Source organism: Magallana gigas, chromosome 5 (assembly GCF_963853765.1).
Source record: "Magallana gigas chromosome 5, xbMagGiga1.1, whole genome shotgun sequence".
NCBI lineage: Eukaryota > Metazoa > Mollusca > Bivalvia > Ostreida > Ostreidae > Magallana > Magallana gigas.
Window position 1 is genome coordinate 18,620,094 of NC_088857.1, and position 25,687 is coordinate 18,645,780.

General features: G+C 32.7%; 2 protein-coding genes and 1 long non-coding RNA gene across 3 annotated transcripts; 2 read left to right on the forward strand and 1 right to left on the reverse strand.

Annotated features, from left to right (window-relative positions):
- The first annotated feature begins 456 nt into the window (after positions 1-456).
- Positions 457-4,783, forward strand: LOC105347950 (uncharacterized). Its single transcript, XM_066084409.1, has 3 exons — positions 457-606; positions 3,257-3,432; positions 4,385-4,783. The coding sequence occupies exons 1-3, from the start codon at positions 600-602 to the stop codon at positions 4,781-4,783; spliced, it is 582 nt and encodes a 193-aa protein (XP_065940481.1). The 5' UTR covers positions 457-599.
- Positions 4,784-9,060: 4,277 nt separating this feature from the next.
- On the reverse strand, positions 9,061-20,638 carry LOC105347951 (uncharacterized). Its single transcript, XR_004595869.2, has 3 exons — positions 20,564-20,638; positions 9,957-10,014; positions 9,061-9,795 (listed from the first exon to the last, which is right to left on the reverse strand). It is a non-coding gene; the product is annotated as an uncharacterized lncRNA (long non-coding RNA).
- On the forward strand, positions 15,082-18,915 carry LOC117680591 (uncharacterized). The gene has a single exon (XM_066084515.1). It carries the CDS (start codon positions 15,246-15,248, stop codon positions 16,290-16,292), a length of 1,047 nt encoding a protein of 348 aa, XP_065940587.1. The 5' UTR covers positions 15,082-15,245; the 3' UTR covers positions 16,293-18,915.
- Positions 20,639-25,687: the final 5,049 nt, after the last annotated feature.

A 25,687-nucleotide genomic window follows, 5' to 3' on the forward strand; every position in this document is an offset into this window, starting at 1 on the left:
TTTTATCTGCTATCAGATTATTATTCTGCCTATAATAAAATTTTGTCATGATTTTATCAAGGAATATGAAATATAAACTTTCATAAATACTTGTGTTGTTGGTTTTTTTTTCTTTTTGGGAACATATGTCAATAATTTAAGATTCAAAGGATTGGAAAAAAATAATATTGTTCTTTTCCATTTGCAATGAACAACTGAGAGAGAGAGAGAGAGAGAGAGAGAGAGAGAGAGAGAGAGAGAGAGAGAGAGAGAGAGAGAGAGAGAGAGAGAGAGAGAGAGAGAGAGAGAGAGAGAGAGAGAGAGAGAGCAACTATCCCTCTAAAGGTACGCAATATGCAGAACATGGCCAGGCCACGGACAGCTTATTAATCTAGACGTTTCGATATTTGACACATATACGATCTATAAATGTGTCAAATTTATGTTTTTATCAATGACGGACAATGCAGTTGGTCATTAAGTTAGCGCAGTAAGTATTGAATCGTCATCCATGCGTGACGGATAAGCGGCGAGGTTGGAAATTCTTCTTTTTACCTCCGTATTGTAATGGTGAGATAGGAAGGGCTAAATATGGAGGAAATGGAGGTTATACAAAGATAATGGAAAGTAAGTAATGCTCAACAGCCGAGCTAGTGAAATATGAATAATCGTATCTTTTTTTTAGGTCATTATAGTTTGTTTTTTTTGAATTTTTATTGCGGAAAAGTGAACATATTTAAATGTTGAAATAAGGCAAATTGTTAAAGAAATATATTCTATTATTTAAAATTTCAATGTCTGCAATAATAACCAATTTCAGAAGCGTTTTGTCTAAATATAAATATTGAACTGTTGGAAAATCATATAAAAATCGTACGTCACTCATTTGTTAGGATTAAACAAACATTTTAAAAAGTCGATCATAAAGGCCATCCATTGGCAATGTTGTACTCGTAGAAAGCATTTAGACATAATGTCATTGTCTAGTTCGGTTTAATTCTAGTTTATATATACTCGAAAACATAGAATGATATACGTGAGGCATAAAAATAACGAATATAAATATCATTGTTAAGGTCAAACAGAACGTAAATGGGGTGAACAAACAATTTGATCAATATTTTTAATAAACCTACAAAGTTTTTTTTTTATGTCGCGAAGTAATTTGAAGTCATAATTTCACAAAAACATTTAGCATTGGGTGGGAAAACAGTTACCTTAAGCGAAAAACTGATTAAATTACATAATGCTTTACATTCTAAAATAAAATGAACTTCATCGCCAATTTTGTTAATGTACACAAGTTACAATGACGTTAACTCCTTTGAACACTGCTCCGTCTTCCTACTTCAACAGGAAAATGATGATCCGTATTTCTAAATTTTACTGGATAACAATATTACGTAGCGTTTACATTCAAAACTTGTTTTATAAATACTGTATATTTAACTCCCTAAGTAAAAACATTCCTAAATATCATTACGCCATTTTTATATAAAATGATCTCTTAACCTTTGATCAACAATTGTCTACGAATTCATTGTAATTCTTACGATATTATATAACTGAAGTGATGGTATAATTATCAAAAAGTTATTTAGGCCTTTTTAATAAGTCTTTCGTTTGTTTACCTAATTGCTGTTTTTGTGAGCTATTTTTCTAAACATAGAAGTATATTTCTAGAGAAGTGGAGCAATGTAAAAAGAGATATTAAAGTGGGACAACTAAAAGAGGCATTCGAGTAGGGCAATGTGAAAAGAGACTTAAGTAATTTTAAAATATAAAAAAAGAGACATTCATGTTGGGCAATAAAAAAAAACATCCATGCAGGGCAAAGTTAAGAAAAGACGTTCAAGTAGAGCACTGAAAAGTGTATTCAAACCACATCTTAAAAATAAAAGGGGAATTCGAAAGGACACAGGATCAGTTGAATTCTTTTACTCTCTATTCTTAATTAATAAAAAACAAAACACATGCATGATAGCAAACGTCTCCAAGATATGTTTAAACGCTTGGCTCAGGATATTGATATTAAATTTTACTTCCTGTTAGTGAATTGTTTAGAAAATTAAATCGCGTTTCGCCATCATCAAAAAAGTTGCTTCTTTGATTTTTTATATGCCATCATGATAGCAGTTGTGACATCCCTTGATTCAGATCTGTATCCAAAATATTCTTTCAAAAGAGAAACCATTGATATCATAGCTAATAAGTTTGTTTTTCTACCTTGAGAATCGTATGTTTTACAACAACTGTATCGACATACTATTTTTTATATTAAACTAAAGTGGCTGAGGAACAGACAGACCTATTGTGTAAAGGAAAATAACCTGAAATTTTGCCCCCAAAAAGTTTCATCAAAATTTCCCAATGGGTTGTTTTGTTTTCAAATTCATTGTAATCAAATACACCTAGATATTGCAGTCTTTTGGGGTATTTCGAATCAATCCCGCGTTTCGTGTTTTTTGGAAGTTTGACACGTTTTTGACACACATTTATCTTCCTTATAAGACAAACTGTGACTCATTTTTCTTGAGAATAATTTAAAGCAAAAAAAAAAAGATATTGGTTCATGAATGTACATGTAAACTAGCAGGAACATTTTATTGTAGATTGGATTGAAGATAACGTTAATCCGTGCAAAGCTTTCTGTTTGTAAAGAGTGTTAATAACGTGGGTGTATTGAAATGTTACTAACACTTTTTTTATATCGTTCGACCAATCCCGTCCTTCTAAGAGTAACCGTTTCGTCATGCATTATTGGATTAATATCGTTTTTATTACCGATCATGATTTGGTCCGCGCTTACGGGCGTGGGTAAACCCTAACACTGGGAGACACGGTTCGTGGACCCTGTCAACGCCTCGGTTTAGTTTCCTTTTTTAGAAGGGAAGTGACGTCCAGGCGAGAAATCAACACCAAAAAGACGCAGGCATATCCAATGTAATAAACATACCCTTCAAATCTGTTTACAAACCAAGGAAATAATACATGTATTAGTATAAGTGAAAAATAAGTCATATTGCAAGAAAACACCGCTTATGTAGGTAATGTTTCGGAGAAATGCTTTACAGCAAAGTAAAATAAATTTTGTAAGACAATGCGTATTCGTCATAATATATATAAATTATATTATAAGTGTTCGAATATGAACATAATTAAACTGGAGTAACATTTCCTTTATTTAACAGTGGCTCAAAACCGGACTTATGATTATTTCCTTTTAATTAACAGTTATTACAAACTGGACTTAATATGGTTTCCTTTCTATTAACAGAGAGTCATATTGTTCACAGGATGATTCTCACATTTGGCCTCTTTGTAATCCTTTTTGGTCACGTGGTGTCACACGGTTACTTGGACTGGCCGCCTCAGCGCTCATCCCTATGGAGGCATGGTTTCAACACACCTAAGAATTACAATGACAATTCACTTTACTGTGGAGGAAGACAGGTAATTTACAAGCTGTACGTTGGTCCATGTGTAGACCAGTAACGCAAACAAAAGGCGCTAAATCTTAATTATGGTTGTTAAATATTAGTTTAAATTTTCCATTCATCATATACTGCTGATGGATATTATGGTGACTTCTGCATGGTCAATGAATAAATGTTTCATTTAAAATTTAAATCTTAGAGGGTTTTTTTAAAATTATCGTTATATATTTTCTAAAAATAAACAGAACTGAGGGGAAGGGGCGGGTGAACCACTAAAGAATATAATTTTAAATAAATTAGAAGAAATAATTATTTATTTTCTTTTGGTCCCGACTGTAGAAATTAATTTTGATTAATATTGACAATGTATTAATTGATCTATTAAATGATTCTCTTGTTCTCTGATTTCTATTTCCTCTGCATGGGTATGAACATTGAAACTTAGCATGAGAAGTGGGCAGTCTTGATTTGTATTGCTGATATTTTATACTCCAATTGTTGTGAATTAAACAAAATGTTTTGATCAACTTTATACTTTAATTTCAATATCTAGAATTTTCTCTCAGATGCTATTCTAGATTACAATTTGTGACATGCTTTCCATAACTTGCTATACATGTACCTTATTAAACATGTGATATGAAAGGTTTTATGAGTAAAAGAAAACATATTTAGCAATGTGTCACCAAAATGCCTAACTTTTAAATATCAGTGATCATAAAATGATGACACTATAGACGATCTATGTTATTGTATATTTTGTAAGTTAGTTATTATATAGACACTAGGAATATCAACGTCAAATTCTCCTTCAAAAATGGTTCTACTTCTTGATCCCCCAATTTAAACTTTTTGAAAACACATGTTTTCTTGCAAATGAAATAATATTTACTATAAACGCATCTTTAAAATAAATGATCGTACATTACTAGCGCCCTTAGCATAAGTTTAAGATTCGTATTTCAAAGGGGCTGATTAAATCTGGCGGGAAATGCGGAGTCTGTGGGGATCCCTACTTGGGAAGAAAGGAAAACGAGGCTGGGGGTCTGTACGCCCAGGGAGTCATTGCAGAGACATACCCGGCAGGGACAGAATACATACCAGTCACAGTGAAGCTGACCACCCATCACAAGGGTTTTTTCGAGTTTCGAATCTGTCCCCATAACAGACCAAACGTTCCGGTAACCCAGGAGTGTTTGGATCGAAATCTGCTTCACATCAAAGAAGGGGACGAAAAGAGCGGTTACACAAGATATTACCCAGAAAAACACCAGGGAATAGATATCTATAATCTACATTTAGAAATACCCGCGGGAATGAGATGTTCTCAATGTGTTCTAAATTGGCGATACAAAACAGGTATATAATAAATTTTGTTCGTTATTACTTATATTCATATCATTTGCAGCAGCACGTGATAACCTTGTGAGTTTAAAAGTGGGACTGGGATTTGTTTTTTGTTTTTTTTATAAATCTTTTTTAATCTTATCAAGGTACATAAAGTCAAACTCTCGGACATCATAATATGTATTAAGTAAGCGTTAATTGAATTTTTGTCTGCTATTTCGAATTAGAAAGATTTATTTTTAATCAACATACATGTACGAATGATTTACTGTGAAAATAGCTCAACACATTGTCAAAACACCTACATGTCAGTTTTTACGTAGATATTGTTTTACTTAAAAGGGTTTCGATGGTCTTGGCCATTTTTGAGTTTATTGATCTCCTTTAGAAGGAGAGCTGTATATAAAAATATAGAAAAATACCCCAAAATTAAAAGGTAAAATATGTGGATTTTTTCTTTCCTTATTAGTAGTTTAGCTAAAAAAATCATATCTTAAATATTAGGTAGATCTGAGGGTTAATTTGTTGACTATCCAGCCTCCTTAATCATTGAAGAGCATTTTTTAAAAACGAGCCACAGTTAAATAACGTATCACTGGAAATTTGTTTCAGTAACGATGGCTCATTTCCTTTGAATAAAATTAATGAGAATATTTTATATGAATTCTTGCTCAGTGAAATCATTCAAATCTTAAAAGCGGTGTTCTCTATACAAAGATAAATACACACCAATAGGTGCACATGTGTCGCTTTGAAAACAAAACTTTCTGGCTGTCGGCAACTATACCGTTGACTATATAGCATGAACTATACTAGACTTGGCTTTCATAATTGTTAAAGCAAAATTTCTCTGTCAGTGTGATAGGGTCAGTTAATTAAAGCACTCAACAAATTTAAATTCCTAGATTTTCCCCCAAGAAACTTAGTTAGCGTCGGAAAATACTCAAGTTTTTCAGAAAAAATCAGGGTTTTTTTCTCCTTCAGGAAACAGCTGGGGTACCGATCCAGACGGGCGAAGTTGTCTTGGTTGTGGTTTGCAAGAGGAGTTCCGAAATTGTGCCGATATTCGGATCGAAGGAGACTCGTCAAGCGCTTCCAGAGAAATAGTTTTGTACAGTGATTCAAACTCACATGGAAGTGAAGAAGTTTTCCTTTATAACAGTCTTGAAGAGAATAGAATCGTTGCGTCTTCCAGCGGCGGAACAAGTGATATCATAATAGAGAATTCCCCGGAAATATATGGAAGCGCAGAGCCAACACAATTTAGTGAAGAGATTTTTATAAAAGATCATATTGATAACCTTGTTAAAGGAGGAAAGCATTTTATAAACAACGAAATTGTTCAAACAAAGGGTGTTATAGAGGAGTACATTCCTAATCGACCAATAAACCAGGAACGCAAATTTCGTGGTCCCATAAAACAAAACTATGAGCCTGTTTTGATACAGAATGTGAAACCTTCACCAAGAATTATTCACCACTTCGATCAGAAAACGTCTTTTAACAAACCCAATAATAAAAACTTCCACAATATAGAGAGAAGTCCGCTTAACATCGGAAATGGTTTTTTACCAAGTTTAAAAGAAATTGCACCTGAAACCAAAAAGCAATCACTGTTTAACCGTGCTATTGACAAAAGTGGTTCGCTAAATGCGCCAAGAAACATAGCAAAACAGCGATCTGTTAAAAATACTCAAAGCAGCAAAAATCCGTACAATATTTCGAAAGCAAAGGCAAGAGAAATATTCATGAGGCTTCAAACAATTAAAAATATGCGTGCTGGATTGGTTAATAATGACATCACAAAGCAATTAGGTGTAGGTAAACAACAACAATCAAGAAACGGAAACAAACATTTAGAAGCGATTAATCCAATCAATCGAAACATGTTCTTGTTTTCACCAAGAGCACGCATGGCGCCATTAACTGTTGTTTCACCGACAGAAAGACCGAAAATGGTGGAAGCTCAAAATATACGCCCTCGGGAAATAAATAACAGAAGGCCTGCAAATAATGTGTTACTTCTAACACCACCCTCTAGATCTCGTGCACAACCTTCTAATTTATCCTCTCAAAGAACATTACCAAATAGTTTGAATAGAAGTTCCAGAAACAGAGGACAAAATGAACAAGGAACGAGAACCTCACTTCGCAACCGAGCACAACAGGTGAATAGTCTCCTTCGGACTCGAGACAGAATACTGAGAAATAACAGAAACGGTGATTCTAATGGAGGTTTAAGTATGAGAACCATCTCAACATCCGACTTACAAAATCGGGGCGGAAACTCATTCGGGGCAAACCATCAAGCCCAGGCCAATAATAGAAACAATCTTATGAATTTAAGAAGAAATAGAAATAATTTCTTAACATCAAGAAGGCAAACTTGGTTACCACAATCAAGACCAGTGACGCCCGTAAATTCTCAAAGACGAGTAACTAACTTAAGTGCCAACCGTCAGAATGTTCAAAATGGACGTTTTCAGAACTTCAATACAATACAAAGACAACCCTTTCAAAGAGCATTTCAACAACAACGTTCTGTTAATACATCCCCTGTAAGAAGGACATTTGTTAACCCGAGAACAGGTGCCCGACAATCGTTACCCGTATCACGGTCCAGAACGGTATCCATGAACAGTCAATTCCGAGGAGTTCAGAATGACGCTAACTCGAGACTTTTACCTCGCCAGCGGGGTGTGCTAAACTCTTTGAGAAGGACAGCGTTTCCCCAGAACCGCAACGTGTTTTTTAGCAATAGAATTTCGTGATGGATGTACGAGATTACTTAAGCAACGAGAGTAATGTAAACGAGCTAAATCTTTATGTGGAAAATGGATTTTTGAATAACTGTAATAACGAATTAAACAACAGCACCAAAGAGAATGTTCCGTCCTATTTGCAAAAACAAAAAAAATTAAATTATTACACATATTGGCGTTTGTCTTTATTTTGGGCTGTGTCGATGAAAGTAGGGAAAATTAGCACCAATTATGAATAGCATTGGAAAATTTGAAATGCATGGGTCTGTGTTTAAATAATCATTAACATTAATTAATATCTATGAGAAAACTCCGATGTGATTGTTTGAATACCAAATTTTATTTTATATTGCATGTATTGTTTCACAGTATTCTCAGAAACTTGAACTTTGAAGAAGTTTTGGAAAGTTTTTACTCATACTCTAATAGGTTTTTAATCTCGCACAAGTGTAATTTCATGATGATTTAATAGTGTTTGGTAAAACACTTACTGCACTTACATTGGATAGATAAAAAAAACCTCATTAAAAATATCTCTGTTTTGCCATAATTCAATTTATGACAAATAAGTAAAAATATTGAACAAAATGTTATTGAACTCGAGTTTGACTTTGAAAAAAGTAGTATACTCGTTCATCCCAAAATTAATATACATTTGATATGTATACCAATTTACATTCGTTTTGCTTATACAATGTTATAAACATTATAAAGAATGAAAGGGAATTAGCAAAAAAGATGTTTCCACAAAAGCATCTAACGGTTAACTAAATCTACAAACTAAAAAAAAATCTGAGATTAATCAATTGTTTTGGTGAGTGTGTGATTTTAAGGTGGGTCACATATGTCAAATTTGATAGTTTGACTTAAAAGCTAAATCCGTATGAATGATAAATACAAAATATTTCAAATAATTTGAATGGATTTGGCGTACTGTTAAAATATATGACCGGTCTAAACATTATTTATTTTCGTATAACTAATTGTCCCAATGAAAACTGAACAGTATTCGATCACTTTAAAATCATTTATTGTATATAACCATATACGTACTAGACATGCTTCAAATGTAATTTGGCGTATATTGGCGTATTGTCATACGATAATAGATTTCCCATCATTTGAAGTTGACCCTAGCTGCTCAGACGATCGACTAATGTGACATACAATGACCGTCGCCAATCTTTGATGATGAAACATCGGTCCTGTTATTGCAAGAGGCTAATTGACTATATAATTGTTAACTGATAATTCCCGACCTTTCTTATACATGTTGATCCCCCGTAATTGATTTCTATTACTCTCTTAACCAGTCCGACGCGACGAAATTCTTGGAGGAATAAAGCTCTGTGTATTTAACTTTGAATGTCTTTTAAATTTGTATTCCAAAGGTTAATTGTTGTCTATATCCAATTGTTTTTCTTTAATAATCAAAATAGTTCTGTCTATCGAACATATTCTCAGCATGAGTATTGTTATTTAAGAAAGTCCAAATGTCAAATGTCTTACATATTGATTTTATTAAAAACAAATACTTGGGGTTTAATTTAATTTAATGAAATTAATCACTATCGTGATTCTATTCTAAAACCATGATAGATTTAAAAGTTTCAGACTAAATAATGAACATTTACCTGCTTATATGAAAAGAAATGAAAATCGAAAGAATATAAATAAAATTGGCGAAATTTTGCACACTGTACACTGCTTGTCCAAGTTAGTTGGAATAGGAGTAACTGTATGAAATATCTACACAAATTTTTAATTAACTATTTCCCTAGTCCAAAAAGTCTTTGCCGATTCATGGCCATTTCTGACATCATCCTCTGTCTCCCATTGGCCGCCAACATGTCGGCAAGAGATGATAGTGCCCCGTTCACAGACAGACGTTGGCGTTTTATGTTATAGATGGGTGATTCTTCTTCGACTTTTAAACTCGGAAATTCAGAATCAAGGGCGTTTGATCTGTCTTCTCCTTCGTTGTATTCCAGTGTTTCTGGTACAGGGCTTCTTTTGCCGTATCGGAACAACTTTTTACGGATGGAATCGTATGGGAATCTACTTGCTATGAAACGTTTTCGGTGGGCTTCAAGCATGCGCGCCAGGCTCCGTAAATCAGCAGTTAATGAGAGTCTACCTCGTTTTTCTACAGGAATCGAATCTGCTTCAGAAAGATCTGGCTGGTTGTCCTGATCTTGCAAAATGAAAGCGTCCACACTCACAAAAAGAGCTGTTACAATAACCGCCATCACATTTAGTTTCATTTTCATCTGATAAAAAAAAGAATATGATATAATAATATAATACATGTACACAAAAATACAATTACAATTAAGAAAATTAATAAGTAAAAATTAAAAAAAGGTGATGGGACAAATAAAAAACAATGACACTTTAAAGTAATTTGAATAATCTTTCAAACAATGCATACCTTTTTGCCGTGGGTATAATCAACTCACTGAGAAGAGCGGCTCTGGTTTCGAGGTTTTCTGTAAAGAAATAGAGGCGATAATTACCAGAAACCTCTGATTGGTTCACTGTGCACATCGTTTATGATTACGTCATCCACCCCAGTATCGATACTCCAAGTGTAAACACAATTAATGCTATGGATCTTTTAAAGCTGTACAAGATGAGTAATGTCTAAAGTAATGACTATTGTTTAATGCGTTGTCGCAATTATAACTTATCAGACTTGGGTTATACTTGATGTTCTGAAGAACTTCTCACTGAATATCATGATAAAAAAAATATATCACCAATGAAGTTCAGATATGTCGCCAGGAATATAATCGATACACCGTTAATACTAAATATTTAAAATGTTTTAATTTGACTCAAAGTAAATGATAAAGAATGTATTAGCGGCTGGAATTTCTCTTTTATATTTGTTAAGTCTATAAATGGACTTTTACAAATTTTTAATATTTTCTCATTTGAGTATGAAAAGAACATTAAAAACATATCTTGTCATGAAATCAACATATGAGTAGAAATTAAAACAAATTTCCAAAAATATACTTTTTTAGAACAAAAATACAAACTAAGCTATGTTCGAACAGCTAGGGTTATTATTTTAATTTACTTTTCAAATGAACTTAATTTTTAATTGAAATTGCCCAATCTTACTCAATTTTAGAACGTTAACAATCGCTTCACTCCGTCCGCCCCCTTCTTAATCGCGTATATTTTAATTAATATGATTTAATCATTAGTTAAGTTACAGCCGACAACCCCCCCCCCAACCCCCCCCCCCCCACCAATTTCTATAGATTAATATGACAAGCCTCCGGTAAGATTTAAGCGTGCATGTATAATGAACTTTTATTCAAAAATTCAGAAGGGGGGGGGGGGATTTTTCAATCAATAGAATAGAAAGTTTATATACACACCATTTGCTTTCTCTATATGTACCTTCCATCTTACTATTGCATCCTTATTTCTATTAGTTTTTAATTAAGTTTCTTCTATTACAGTGAAAACAACTTTTTGAAAATAATACCTTTTAAAGAAAAACGTACAAAGTAATTTTTTTTAAAAAACAGTTAACATCTCATTGCGACTTGCAACTAAAAAATCAAACAAATAAAATGTGGAATCTGGCACGATGCAGAACAATGGTGGTTTATAACGACAAATTTTCTAAAACATAATGCTAATTGCTCACTGAAATAGTCAAAGAAATCATTTTGGCCTATTAACATTTCTCTAAGTTTGGGAATTTACATGTAATTTATTTTATGGACTTTACTTTATTTCTTATATTTCATTCTACCATTTTGAATTTTAGAAACCATATACGTATGAACCACTTGTGAGGTATACGTAATGACGTCAAAGGGATTTTTAAGAAATTTCATCGAACTACATGTATGTTAACCATTCAATGGTAATGCTTTTCTGCTTAAAAAAGATTATATTTTTATAACAATTTATTGATTTTTATTTCAATATATTTTTCAAACTGTGAAGTATGTCAGATATGAACGTACATGTACTTTGTACGAAATTAAAGTAAACTGGTCATAGTAATATTAATTAGACCAATTAGGAAATATTCTATGGATTCAATAATATTTTATTGGAGTATTCACATTACGTCATATACAAAATAATAATCACTATCGATTACTGAAGTTGTTAATTAGCAAGGATTGATTAAAATTGTACTATTTCCTCCACATCTTTTTTTACGGTCCATTTGCAGGAAAAAATATTCAGTTATTTTAAGAACGATGTAAGCAAAATACGCCGAGAGTTACTTTGACATCTTTAAAATGATTAAGAGACAAACAATAAAAAGAAGACATTATATTTAAGCAAAAAATTATACAATTCCAAAAATTGCTTATTTCTAAAACAAAGTATTTGGTGCAAAAGTGTTATTGTTATATTGATGTTAATTGTAGTACCATTGATATGTATTCGTAAACAACTCTGACATGTTGTAATAAATGTGACGTCAGTCACGTCATTGAACGTTTGTAATTAAGCATGAAACAACCGCTCTTTCCATGCGTAGATCAGCATGGATAGGGACCAAACAAAACCAAGACTTTTATTTTTGTGAAGTATATTGACCTGAGATTGTTTCCTGGTAATATCGTAAAATTCGGAGTCTAGGCCGATTTTGACCCTTCGTGGCCCTACCTCTTTGACCAAGCATCTCGTTTTTACTACTTGATTAATTAGTTTATGAATAGAAAAACTATAGAAAAAATGTTTTTTAATTACATCAAATGCGTCGTGTGGGATTTCTTGCAAAACCAATTTTTCCAAACTTTTAATATCTCTCAGTTTCAAGTTGTTCATTTAAAAAAATATTCAACTAGTAATTGCTTATGTTTTACTTCACATTTTACTTATAGTATTTTTCTTGTCCTTGCGTTATAATTTGCTTTATACCTATAAAATTGATATATTTTTATATGATTTTAAAACTCATATATAAACTGATAAGTAGTTATTATATTACTTACTATCAAATGCTTTAGTAATCCGCACCTCAGTTCTACTCTCTCTATCTGATAATCAAACGATGATGATGCATATACCACGTGATCATAAAATAAATATTTACATGTATCAGAAATCGTTTTGTCGTCTGCTTCAATTATCTCTAATGAAAAACTAAAATTTTGCTTAAAATCTTTAAAGATGACTAACACCTAGTTTTTTGGACAGCCATGAGAGTAAGTATAGGACAATAATTTTCTCTAATTATTTCACTCCTACTTTCTAAAAGCTAATTTAGAGGAGCGTATTAGGGTATCATGTAAAGCTTAATGAAACATTAATTTTTGCATCGAAAAAAAACCGCAAGAAAATAAGTCATTTTTCTAGTCTTATTTTTGAAAATCATTTAAATGTTAACGTATGTCTTTTCGATGCCTTTTGATCGATTTTGTATCATACAATTGCAAATGTCGAGTTTTGTACATTTTATATTCATTATTAATGCCTCACATGAATTTTTTTTTTAAAACACTTACACTTTATGTGCAGATTGGAACGTTGAAAATCAGACCAATACATTTTTTTTTCACATTAGTGCATTATAGTGAATTGTTTGTGACATTCTGAACATTGAACCCAATTCAATATCTAGCACAGGTCCATAACCGTTGATGAAAAACATACTATTATACCTAGTAAAGACTGCAAAAGAATTAATTTTACCCTGAAAAGATCAACCAAAATAATTGAGATAACTAATGTTTACACCTATCACTCAGAACCTTTCTTTCAAATTAAGTTGTCAATGCGAAGGCTTAATTGATATAATATATTTATTTGTCTTAGGAATGCTTGACCTCGCCATCAAAATTTGATTACATGGAGAGGAGAAAAACAAGTTTTATTTGTTTTTTTTTTTTTTACAATTATTCAGGTGAGGACAATTTGTTCATGAAAATGAATTAAATTTGAATTTTCAGTTTTGAAATAATAATGAACATGATTGAGTAATGCAATGCAGATTTGATTGTATATTGTACCATACTAAATTATCTTAGGATCAAGAAACTTATTTCTACGACATCTTTAGAGGAACAGGGTGATATTTATCGTGGTACTTCTTGGAAGGTACATGCTTTTATCTCATCATTAAAAATACTACAGAGAAGATTTATTTCAATATTATTGTCTCATCTTCTCAAGTCATTTTACTATTTTTCTTATATAAAGAAAATAGCATTGCATTCATTTACCCAATAGAGATACGGCGTGTATTGCTGCAACGACCAAGTACAATAGCTAAGGGATTTGAACAAACAGTAATTGAGTTATGTCTATTTTTATGATTCGATTTCAAAAAATAAAATACATCCAATATTAATACATTTAATGTCTAATTCAATATCACAAATTCAAGAGGTTTATACAATATACCCATTCCATAATTCAAATAAAATCATTTTTTGTATAACAATTCAGTAAAGTTTTAGATAAACTGCAGATTACAATTTAACGTCATAATGTACTGTTATCACTCCTACGTCTTTTCAATTTAAATTAAACTTAATTTAAATTGGTTAGTAACTGGTTTTCTCAACTACCTTTCCTATATCCTTTATATTTTACACAGACTCTCGTCAAGTTTTGTCCATCAAAACTTGGTTAAAAAGGGAACCTGATTTTGAGAAAAAAATGTTACTAAATCGCATTGGTTGTAAAGGTATAGGTTCCATTACCACTGTACGTAACATTTAAAAAAAACAACAAATAAACAAGATAAAAAACAAAGCTGGTCATTTGAGAAAGATGCGTAACGTCCTTTATCACAATGCACAATTTTTTAAAATTTTTATTTCATTTAAATATCTTACATCAGCAATGCTTAAAAGTCCAAGATTAGTAAAATGTTTAGAAATTTCGTTTGGAGTAAAACCCATAACATGCACTTATTATCTACATTGGCGAAAAGGATGTAACTGATTGACTATCAATCGTGAAAACCAATAGTCGGAGGATTACTGGTCAGCAATAAAATTTGTCTAAATGTATTCCATTGATTTCTCTTGTACTGCAAGATTTTATAATTTTTATGACATGGAACTTTTATTCCAGTCAAGGGACATGCTGAACATTAAATAACGCTTCGCGTTGGTTGACAATGGTTTCCTCGGAGTGTGAATTTCAACTGTTACCCTCCCAAACAGGCACTATTTATCTAAAGTAAAAAGCTCAATTATGAAAGATGCACGATGTGGCCAGAACATTTCAATTAAAAAACTCACTAAATAACATCGTGGACCAAGTACCTTATTCCACCTTTCTTACCATTGAAACAAATAATGTGTCCTCAAAATACACACAAGTAGTTTAAAAACCTTGACTTTGTGTGGGCATTAATTTGAACTTTCAAAACCAGACATGTAATGATCTTTTTAACACTTCTGCATAAAAACAAATTGTCTGTGATATTTGGAACAATGAACCCATTATTTTCCATAATAAGTATAGGTCCATGACCTTCTATGGAAAACAACAAAAATTTTGCAAAGACTTTAAAGATCAACCAAAATAATAGGATTTCACCATTTAAGGTTAAATCCATTTATCAAAGTGAACGGACAATATTTTTCCTTTTTTTTTTATAAAATTTCGTAATTTGAGCTTTAATGACTTTGCGCGCGAAAATTAGTGAGAACATCATGAATTGCTGACGTCATTATAGTACGCATTTACATCATCAGTCAAAGCAGAAGATTTTAACGAAATGCCGAAGAGAAAAACACAGAGCAGCGAGAGCCAACCCTATCAACCTCGGAAACGAGCAGGGAAGCAACCGCCTCTCCTAGAGCCTCCTTCAGCCCCTTCGACTACTGATTATCCTGAAGTTCAGATGAATCTGGCACCTGAACTGCCACAGTCCATCCCTGGTCCTTCCTACACACTTGGTGCACAGGAAACTCCCCCTGTGGAGCCGCTACCTCCTCACCAACTGCAAGACCTGGCGGAGCGGATATCCACCATCTTAAAAGACAGAGGGAGTCCTCAGTCGCAGGAAGAAGGTACATCTCAGTCTGGTTCTGAACTTTCGAATGCACGTGTATCCAGTTACGATAATGAACTGGGACATAATGTACCCAACAATGTCAAAATTAAAATTGCTAATGGGGAATATGTTAATTTGGCATCTTTGATTAACAATAGAACCGAAACTGACCCAAATGATGATACAAAGTATTTCTCACTTCAAAATGGCAGCTTGGCTCTATCTGCTAAATCCAAATTAAGACCCATCACTGATATTCAGGTCTGGACGGATGCTTTCCTTGTTTATGCATCTATCTTTGCTTTGGCTCATCCCACAGAAACTTCAGGCCTGTTTAAATATATTCACACAATACGGCTTGGGGCAAATCGGGTCAATGGTTTGGGGTGGCGCGATTATGACATCCAATTCAGACTTAAGAAAGAGTGCAATCCTTCAATGTCATTTGCTATAGTGGATCAGGAGCTATGGCTGCTTTACATGTACAACAGCGCACCTTCCCCACAGCATTTGGTAAACCAACCCCAGCCTCTGAAATTCTATAATTTTAATTACAGGGGCGCATGTTCAAGGCAAAACTGTCTTTATAGCCATTTGTGTATATTATGCTCACAGCCCCACCCATACACAATGTGTAGAAACACTACTCGAAATTCCTTGAATTTTAGATCTGGAAACTTCCAATCAACCTGGCGTCCTCAGTCAACAGTTAAACCAGCCACAAACAGTAACAGAATCCCCCTTCCCTTGCATGCTAGACGTCAGTAATGTTGCTTGCACTCCCATTAAAGTCCCAGCATTATCCAAATATTTGGCAAAATACCCTATAAGGGAAAATGCCCTCGAATTACTAGAGGGGTTTCAATTTGGTTTTAGATTATGTTATGAAGGTCCTAGACGGCCATACAACTGTAACAACCTTAAGTCTCTAAAGTTACTTACCACAGAAGCCATACAATTGGTTAACAAAGAAATAAATATGGGCAGGGTTGCTGGACCTTTCCCTTACTCCCCACTTCATAACCTTAGACTTTCCCCGATAGGTATGGTGCCAAAGAAGGATGGTACTTTCCGCCTAATTCATCATTTGTCTCACCCAGCTGGTGATAGTGTGAATGATTATATTGATCACAAGTATTGTTCAGTTAGATATACCCCATTTGAAGAAGCCCTTGAAATGTTAGAAAAGTTAGGTTCAGGTGCGTTAATGGCTCGTTTGGACGTCAAGAGTGCTTTTCGCTTACTTCCGGTTCATCCATCTGATTTTCAGCTGCTGGGTTACAAGATAAATAATTACATTTATATTGACAAGTGTATGCCATTTGGGTGTTCAGTAAGTTGTTCTAAATTTGAAAAGTTCGCTTCCTTTCTGGAATGGGTATTAAAAACTCTGTGTCAATCTTATAACGTAGTGCACTACCTTGATGATTTTCTACTAGCTGGTCTTCCTGGGACTCAGGAATGCCATTATCTAGTGTCAAAATTTACCAGTCTTTGTGATGAATTAGGGGTTCCACTAGCCCACGGCAAAACCTTGGGTCCTACAACAAAATTAGTGTTTTTAGGACTCGAAATCGATACAGTTGCAGAGACGGTTAGTATTCCCTTAGACAAATTGGGTCAATTACGTCATCAACTGAACTATTTTCTTTACCGTAAAAAGGTGACCCTTAGTGAAATCCAGTCACTAACTGGCCTACTTAATTTCTGCATTAGAGCTATTCCAGCGGGCCGAGCATTCGTAAGGCGCTTGTATGATGCCACAGCCGGCCTTAGCAAGCCTTATCACAAACGTAGAGTTTCTTCCGAAATGAAGCAAGATATACAAATGTGGATTGTGTTCCTGGAGTCATTTAATGGTATAAATTCTTATAAGCAGGTAGACTGGGCCAATGATTTTCAGTTAGAATTATTCACAGACAGTGCTGGTTCTAAAAACCTAGGTTGTGGGGCTATTTTTGGAACTCATTGGGCCTTTTTAACATGGCCTGAATCCTGGAAAGGGGCATGCATATTTAGGGACATCACATTTTTAGAATTGGTTCCCATAACAATGGCATTCTCTATTTGGGGTATGGAGCTGGTGGGAAAAAGAGTAATTCTTCACACAGATAATAAAGCACTTGTTACCATTTTAAATACTAAAACATCCAAATCACCCAGAGTCATGATTCTCTTAAGATTGTTAGTCCTGAAGGGACTTGTGCATAATATTCAATTTAAAGGGCAGCATATTATAGGAGTTCAAAACGTTAAAGCTGATTCTCTCTCTCGTCTGCAGTGGAACAGATTCAGACATGTCTTTCCAGAAGCCGACCAGCTCCCATCGACTGTTCCAGACTCATTCCTCAGACTCATCTACAATATCGAGCACAAGAATTGCTAAGTTGTTCCTTGTCTGAAAACACAAAGAAATTATACATGACAGCAGTTCATCAGTTTAATTTATTTTGCCATGCTTATGAACGTAATCAAACTTGGCCACCAAACCCTAATGACTTGATCCATTTTGTAGCGTATCTCTCATTTAAACAATTCTCATCAAGCACAGTCAAAGCATATATTGCAGGAATATCATATTTTTGCAGAATCCGGGGTTTTCTGGATACAACAAAATCATTTATATTACAAAAGGTATTGGTCGGATTTAGTCGTATGAACACAAGAGTTGACAATCGCAAACCAATAACCATCAGCATCCTTCAAGGTCTAATTTCTATTCTTCCTCAGGTTTGCCTATCAAACTATGAATCAATCTTATTCAGTGCACTTTTTTGCACAGCATTTTTTGGATATTTTAGAATAGGGGAGCTAGTACAGGATTCAAAAGTAAAACCAGGTCATGCAATACAACTAGGCGATGTTCGGTTATCAACCAGCAATTCAGTCATCATAACCTTAAGACACTCCAAAACTGATCAAGAGGGAAAGTGTGCCACAATCACTTTAGTGCCCGCTAGCCCAATCTGCCCTATCCAACATCTAAATAAATATGCAACTTTAAGACCAAATTCCCCCGGAGCCTTTTTCATTCATTTGTCTGGCTATCCAGTGACCAGATATCAAGCAGAATCGGTATTTAACAAGGCTATAAGAATGCTAGGTTTGGACACCAAAATGTATAAGACTCATTCTTTCCGCATTGGAGCAGCTTCCAACGCATGGGCTAGTGGAATGAGTCAAATGGATATTGCGGGCAATGGGCGTTGGAAATCTCGTTGCATGTATAGGTACATCAGAAGCTAAGCATTTTGCTAGCATTTTTATTGTGCATTTAAGGTGTTATACAATTTAGTTTGTTATTGTCACGCTGCCCTGTTTTTATTTATTTCACAACAGGGTTACAATGGTAGCTGCTGTATGTCATATCTAGACATAAACTAACATACTATTGTGGAATACGTAATATGTCTTTCATCTTTGATAATTAATCATGTTTACGCCAACAACTCAGAACCTTTCTTTTAAATTAAGTAGTCAACGTGACTTGTTATCAATTTGAGATAATGTTTGTATAGTAATACGGACGCTTGACATCATCCTTCTACTTTGGTTAAAAGGAGTAGCCCATTCCATATACTAGTACACCTTTTGACCAACCCCTCATTATAAGAAGTTTAATTTTCCCATATTTTCAGTACATTCTTAAATATTACCTTCCTTATTCATAACTTACAGTAAATATACCATTCAAACTGTCTATTGTAGCTGTAATTACATTTTAATATTTTTTTACTGTTTCTCATTGAGTGATGTGCCACTTCTCTCTCTCTCTCTCTCTCTCTCTCTCTCTGTGCAAAGAAAAAATTATGTTGGCTGACCGGTAGAAATACAGTATTGTGCACATATAAAAGTGCTACATTTGATTTCTAACCGTTATCTCTATCAGAAATTTAAAATATGACTAAAACGTTTAATTGTAATTGTCATTCATCATTATATGTGATTAATATCATAGAACTTGTGTGATAGCAAACAAAAAGCTTCTCTACGTCAGGAAATGCTGTGTTTATCATCTAAATTATTGATCATTTTTCAATCATACAAAGCAAACATCAACACTACATATTTAATTTTTACCTTTCGGCAATTTTTTTTTATCAATTTTTTCTAAAATCCAAGGTAAAAATATATACGTGTAGAGAAATACAGTAACTATGCATTAGTAAATATTCATGCTTTAGAATTTGTAATCGTTAAGTGTAAGACTTAATATCTAACTTAATCGATTTTTTATATACTAGTATATGTTCTAGGAAATTCAAAGATACAGTAAATATATCAGACTTCCTTTTCTTATATTAAAAAGTGTTATTCAAGCTTATCATTATTCGTAAAAATCAATACATGATTTTTTCTTATTAAAAAATGTAAGAATAAATCGTAAAAATTCCAGGGCTAAATGCGTTCACATACACAAGTTACCTATTCTGAAGAATTATATATAGCAGACCGGCCATTCAACTCATTTTCTAGTTCAGTTAAACTTATACTTAAGGTCTTGTGCATTCCTTTGCGACACAAATTAGAGAGTTTCTGCTTCCGGGCTAGCGCCATCTACATGTTTACACGATCGATGAAATTTATTCCTGGGTATTTGGGCCCCAGTTATGAACACGAACACGTGATTAAGATATAAACATGGACAACATATACACATAATGAAGCCTAAAGGTTTTCTTTGACAACTAAGGTTACTCGATTCTTCTAACATGTATACCACAGATTTCTGATCTTACATCAAGAACAACTCCTACATGCACGTTTTTAAAGTTAACCAATACTTTAACTTAACATAATATTTATTTAATAATCATGTTGAAATTTATATTTGAATTTCTAAAAGTATTACTCCTAATACAGGAAAATTGTAATTCATCCGGTAAATACACATGTATTTATAAATGTCCCACTATTGATTAAAATTATTGTATTTTAGTATTATAACATACATGCATGTTTGATACAGTTCGTACTTCATAAAAAATACTCTGAATAGTGTACATTAGTTTTAGCAAAATAATATTGTACCGTCTTACCTCAGTTAAAAGACCTTTCTTTTGCAAAGCCTTTAGTTAATCAGAACACAAGAAATATATGACGCCACTTTTATATAGAGAATTTCATTACCCCATAATGTCTACAAGTCCTCATTTCCAAACCGTTTCCACACCTAAAAGTGAATGTTGCATTATCCTAGTATAGTTTATGTGAGTATTCTAGACTTTTGCCCGATATCATTTTGATCTTTAAATGTATTTCATATTCCCTGGGAAAAGACACCAAGTGCTTTATGTGCATTTAACATAATATAAATGTAAGGCGACTAAAATGGACGCCACTTTGTAAGATCAGATTTTTCTGAAATGACTCTATCATCATAAAAACTATAGCTTATTTTTTTTGAATGACTTTTTTCAGCGGGAAAACAATCTATACACTTGAGAAAGCCTTCTGTCGATATATCAATAGCAAACAGCCGTTTTATATACCAGAAAGTATGATATCGGGTGGCTAAAACATGATAAAAATGTAAATTAATTGTCATAATATGTGGAATATAATAGAATAGCGTATTATTAAATAGATTATTGCAAGTTATCAAGAAGCTATTGACATAAAAGCTGCAAGCAATGGTAAATAATACATATATGTTAGCTATAACCAAATCAAATGAATATCATCTTACAGGTTCGTATGCCATTAATAAGTATTATATTAAACTCATCCACGTTGGCTTCATATCGTTCTTCCAACTGATGCATAAAATTTAAGGGAAAACAAGGTGTATATTAAGATTAGTTTGTCAAGTTTCTCGACATACCAAAAATACCTTACAAAAAAACCCAAGTACAGGGAAAATCATTGTCACCTTTATCTTCTTGTAGGAAATATATCCGAAAAAATAACCGTTCTATATGCATACTTTGTAACTACCGCTTTACGTAATTAATTATCAGCAAATTGAAGCGTGATTATCCTCAAATCACAATCACAAATATGCCACGAAAACATTATACCCTCAATCTTTTTTTTCTTTAGTGTTATCTCCAACAAAGTTTAATGTAAGTTTTGACAGAAAATAATGTATAAAAAATCCTGTCCATCAATAGAAAATAATAGGGTCTATTCAGCACTTTTCTTTGACGCTTTTTTGTTTGAGAAAACGTTCCACAAAAGCGCCTTAGTGAAGAGGTGTGATAGTTTGACTCGTTGGAATGAGAATAAATGTGATAGATAAAATCAAAGAACTGAATAAAATAAAAAATGTACATATAATTAACAGTAAAACATTTGTATAAAAATGCACAGAAAGTATTAATATTTTTTTTTATATGAGTTTCAGTTTGAATATGAAACCATAAAAACATTTAATAATCCTTAATGTTCAGAAGAACGACTACAGCATAATTGAAGAAGAGAAAAAAAATCAATATTTGGATCTGAGTTTCTCTATATATTTGTAGAAACATACCTTTGTGTTCCATGTGGAATATAAATTAGTAATTTAAGACTTGATAAAATAAACGAATTTAAGTGTAAACTATTTCTTTGTTAGAGTAAGGAACAAATACACTTATTTAAAAATGCGCTTATATAAAAGTATTTGAAATGCATATTAATTCAAGTTACGCCAAATAAATATTTTACATGTTTATAAAAGGACGAAACTCTTTTCGCCTTTTCGAAAAAAAAGAGACTGTCTAGAAAATTATTATTTGCTGATGATAAATAGATTTGTCTAAAATACAGTTTAATTTACACATAATAAAAGAAATACAAATTTTATTTTATTAGCATTTTTTGAAACATGAAAATTGGTGTGATTCTCCATAACTACTTTGAGCAAAAATACAATTTTTTTTTAAATTTTCAATTTAGAGACAAGACTTAACTTTTTTTATTATCAAAGAAGTCCCAAGCGGTATATTATGCTTTCATCAAAAGTACTTGTCAAAGTCTCATCAAACCATAAACTTCTTCAGATTTTCTGATCCTTTATGAAGTAGATACATGAATATTATTTTATTGAAATTATTACTCTCAGTAAGGACATAATGGTTCAATGGGTTTAAAAAGACGAAACTCTTTGCTTAGTTTTGCTATCTTAAATGGTGTCTCTTAATACTATCTTAATCTGAATAGGTTGTGTTTAAAGATTTGATTAGTCAGTGAGAGTTGACCTCTCCATATTAAACTCATAAATACCACTCTTTAAGAAAGTGAGTGACCACCGTACCCCCTTTCTCTATTAAGAAATTGCCTGCATCCATCACCTCCAATGTTCCCTCAAAATTGCCGCTTACATGCCTGATATATGCTTTAATTGTTTATGATGATCTATCCATTATACCGAAACAGTCCATTGTATGCATTACGCAGTAACATTGTATCAAAAATATCATTCAAAGGGTAAAATAAGATAAATATCTTTTATAGAGACAAGAACCAAGGTTGATATATCTTTTTTAAGGAGGCATGTATATTTCCACCATTGACCTAGCGTTTGCAACTGGCAAATTCTTCTGATCCTGAGACGAAGATGTACTTGTATCAAGGACATCTACTATTGATTAAGCAACGACACCAGAAGTGATAAACTCAACTTGCTTATGTGTATATGTGTAATAGAATTCTGAAACCCAGGTTAATGTACCAATAATTACCTGTTTATCAATTCGTTAACTAATTTCTCCAGGTAGAAATTGATTTCTCATCTAATAAGTAACGACTTGCGATGGCAAGATAATACGATACGAACAACACATTGTAGTATGCCCCGATTTATAGTAATAATCTACAAGCTATTTTTCCATTTTCTTGTTGATTCACATCAAGAGAATTATAATTTTCATTGGTTATCATGTACTAGTAACGTATCAACTTTTTATCGCCTGTGATAACACTACGTATCGATTTTGTACTATACAGTCTAATAAATGACCTATAATTAGGACTTGCTTATTTATATTCAAATATCTAATTGTAAAATTACTGAAAATTATATAAATATAAGTAATAAGGAATCATTCTTTGAATATTATGTGGTGATAATTTCGGTGGGGGCGTGATCAAATATATCATAAAACCCTCCGGGCTATTGGATTTGATCATGCCCCGACCAAAATTATCACCTTATATCTGAACAGTTTTTATCTCGGACGTTTGTGGAATATGGCAAATTTCATATTATGCAAAAGAATTGTCTTGAACAATGTATCAAGGCGCTTTTTGCGCTGAAAAGTAAATGTAAGTATTAACTTTACTACGCTCTTGTTCAATTTTGACACTTACCGGTATATAGGAAGCAATGCTTACTACGGTTGTGAAGTCTGGGCCTCCGTTCTGTCCCAGATATAGAAAAAAAATCATCTTAATTATTGTAAATACATACTGAATGTTAAATGGTCCACCTCTAATGCAGCTATTTATTGTGAATTGAGCAGAATGCCTCTACAATGTGTTAGAAAATTACGTATTTTAAGAAACTGGATGAAACTTTTATCATCAAAACATTTTAGCTTGAATTCATGTTATGTTAATATGTATAATGAAACTTTATGTAAAAACAAAAATAAATGTAAAAACTGGGCTGTGGAGATTAAGAACATGTTATGAAGCATTGGACTAATGAACGTATGGGTAAATCAATTTTTTGAAAAGCCAGATTTTTTAACAGTTGCCAAGCAACGTATTTTTATTAACTATAAACAGTTTTTACTAGCTGATATAAATGCCTTTTCCAAATGTACAGTTTATAAATATTTAATTGATCATTCTACTTTGCAGTCATATCTGACAAAAAGAATTTCTTAACAATAAAAGAAACTTATATGTAACTTAAGATTATCATCTCATTGATTTATCGTCTAAACTGGTAGATCCAACAATATTCTATTAGAAAGACGTAATTGTAATTTGAGAGAAACAATTCTTTAAGAGTGTTTACTACATTAAACCCTCTGTCATTAAAACAATTCAACTATTTTCAACATAAAAAATTTGTACAACTTAGGTACATGTAAATATATAAAAAATGCTTTTGGTATAAGAAAACTCCATGTATAAACTTTTTTCAAGTGATCCGTTTATATGTATACATTATATTAACATGTGCATATTAATTGTCTTGTATATTACAACAATATAACAATATAATACAATGCTAAAAGAATGATTCCTTATTCCTAATTGAAAACAACAAATACAGGTAGCATTGGATGGCTCCTTTGTAAACCAATTAACCAGTAGGTACCATACATGTACCATATCCTGTTGTGATACAAAAATGTAAACAAAACCGTTACCTTTATGTAACCTTCCTGTTTTGAAGAAAAAAAGGAGTTAATTCATTGTCATCCTTATATTGTTAAATTATATGGTAAGAATCCAGAAAGAGTGCGGAAAGTTGTTTAATGTCTACCTAAAGAAATTAGTCAACTAATTAATAAGCAGATTACTACAGGAACCTTTGGTACCAAGATCAAGTCATTACAAGTAAACTTATACAATATATATAAATAAACATTTCATCTATGAAATATTTGTTCCATAGAAATTTTATATCACTCAAAGGAATGATTAACTCGAGATTTAGAGTAGAATTGGTTTTTTTTAAAGAACTCAAGAGTGCAAGTTTGAGTGATGGAATGAAATTAAATAGGTTTATTTTTGTCTGCAGAAAACTGAATTTTCGGAAGAAGATGTGGGAACACATGTCGATTTCAATGATTATTAGTTCACAGTGCAATTCTACCACAACGTATACATTAGTAAATTTCGAAGAAAATGATTTCTTCTTCTTTGACTGTAAGTGTTGTTTACACTGACAATCCTCTTTTGCAATAAAAAACAACAACAATCTACGTGACTGTCGTCGCTTGGTCTCGTAAATTAAAACAAAAAAGCGTGACTATCATCGCTTGGTCTCGTATATTAAAACAAAAAAGCGTGACTATCATCGCTTGGTCTCGTATATCAAAACAAAAATGCGTTGGTTTCATGGTATTTTGTTGGAATAATGAAGATCAGCGGGTAAAGTAATTCTTTCTATAAAATTGTCGACATGTCATGTTGTAAATTTTGCAATTTCTGAATGGGTGTAAATGCAAAATTTACATGATAATTTGATTTGTAAATTTTGCATTTACACCCACCCAGTA

Excerpts from the sequence above, each read along its gene's own strand:
- LOC105347950 (XM_066084409.1), top strand. Across the intron at positions 3,433-4,384 it reads TTTACTGTGGAGGAAGACAG|GGGCTGATTAAATCTGGCGG; the intron begins GTAATTTACAAG and ends CGTATTTCAAAG.
- LOC117680591 (XM_066084515.1), top strand. The coding sequence starts at position 15,246 with ATGCCGAAGAGAAAAACACAGAGCAGCGAGAGCCAACCCTATCAACCT.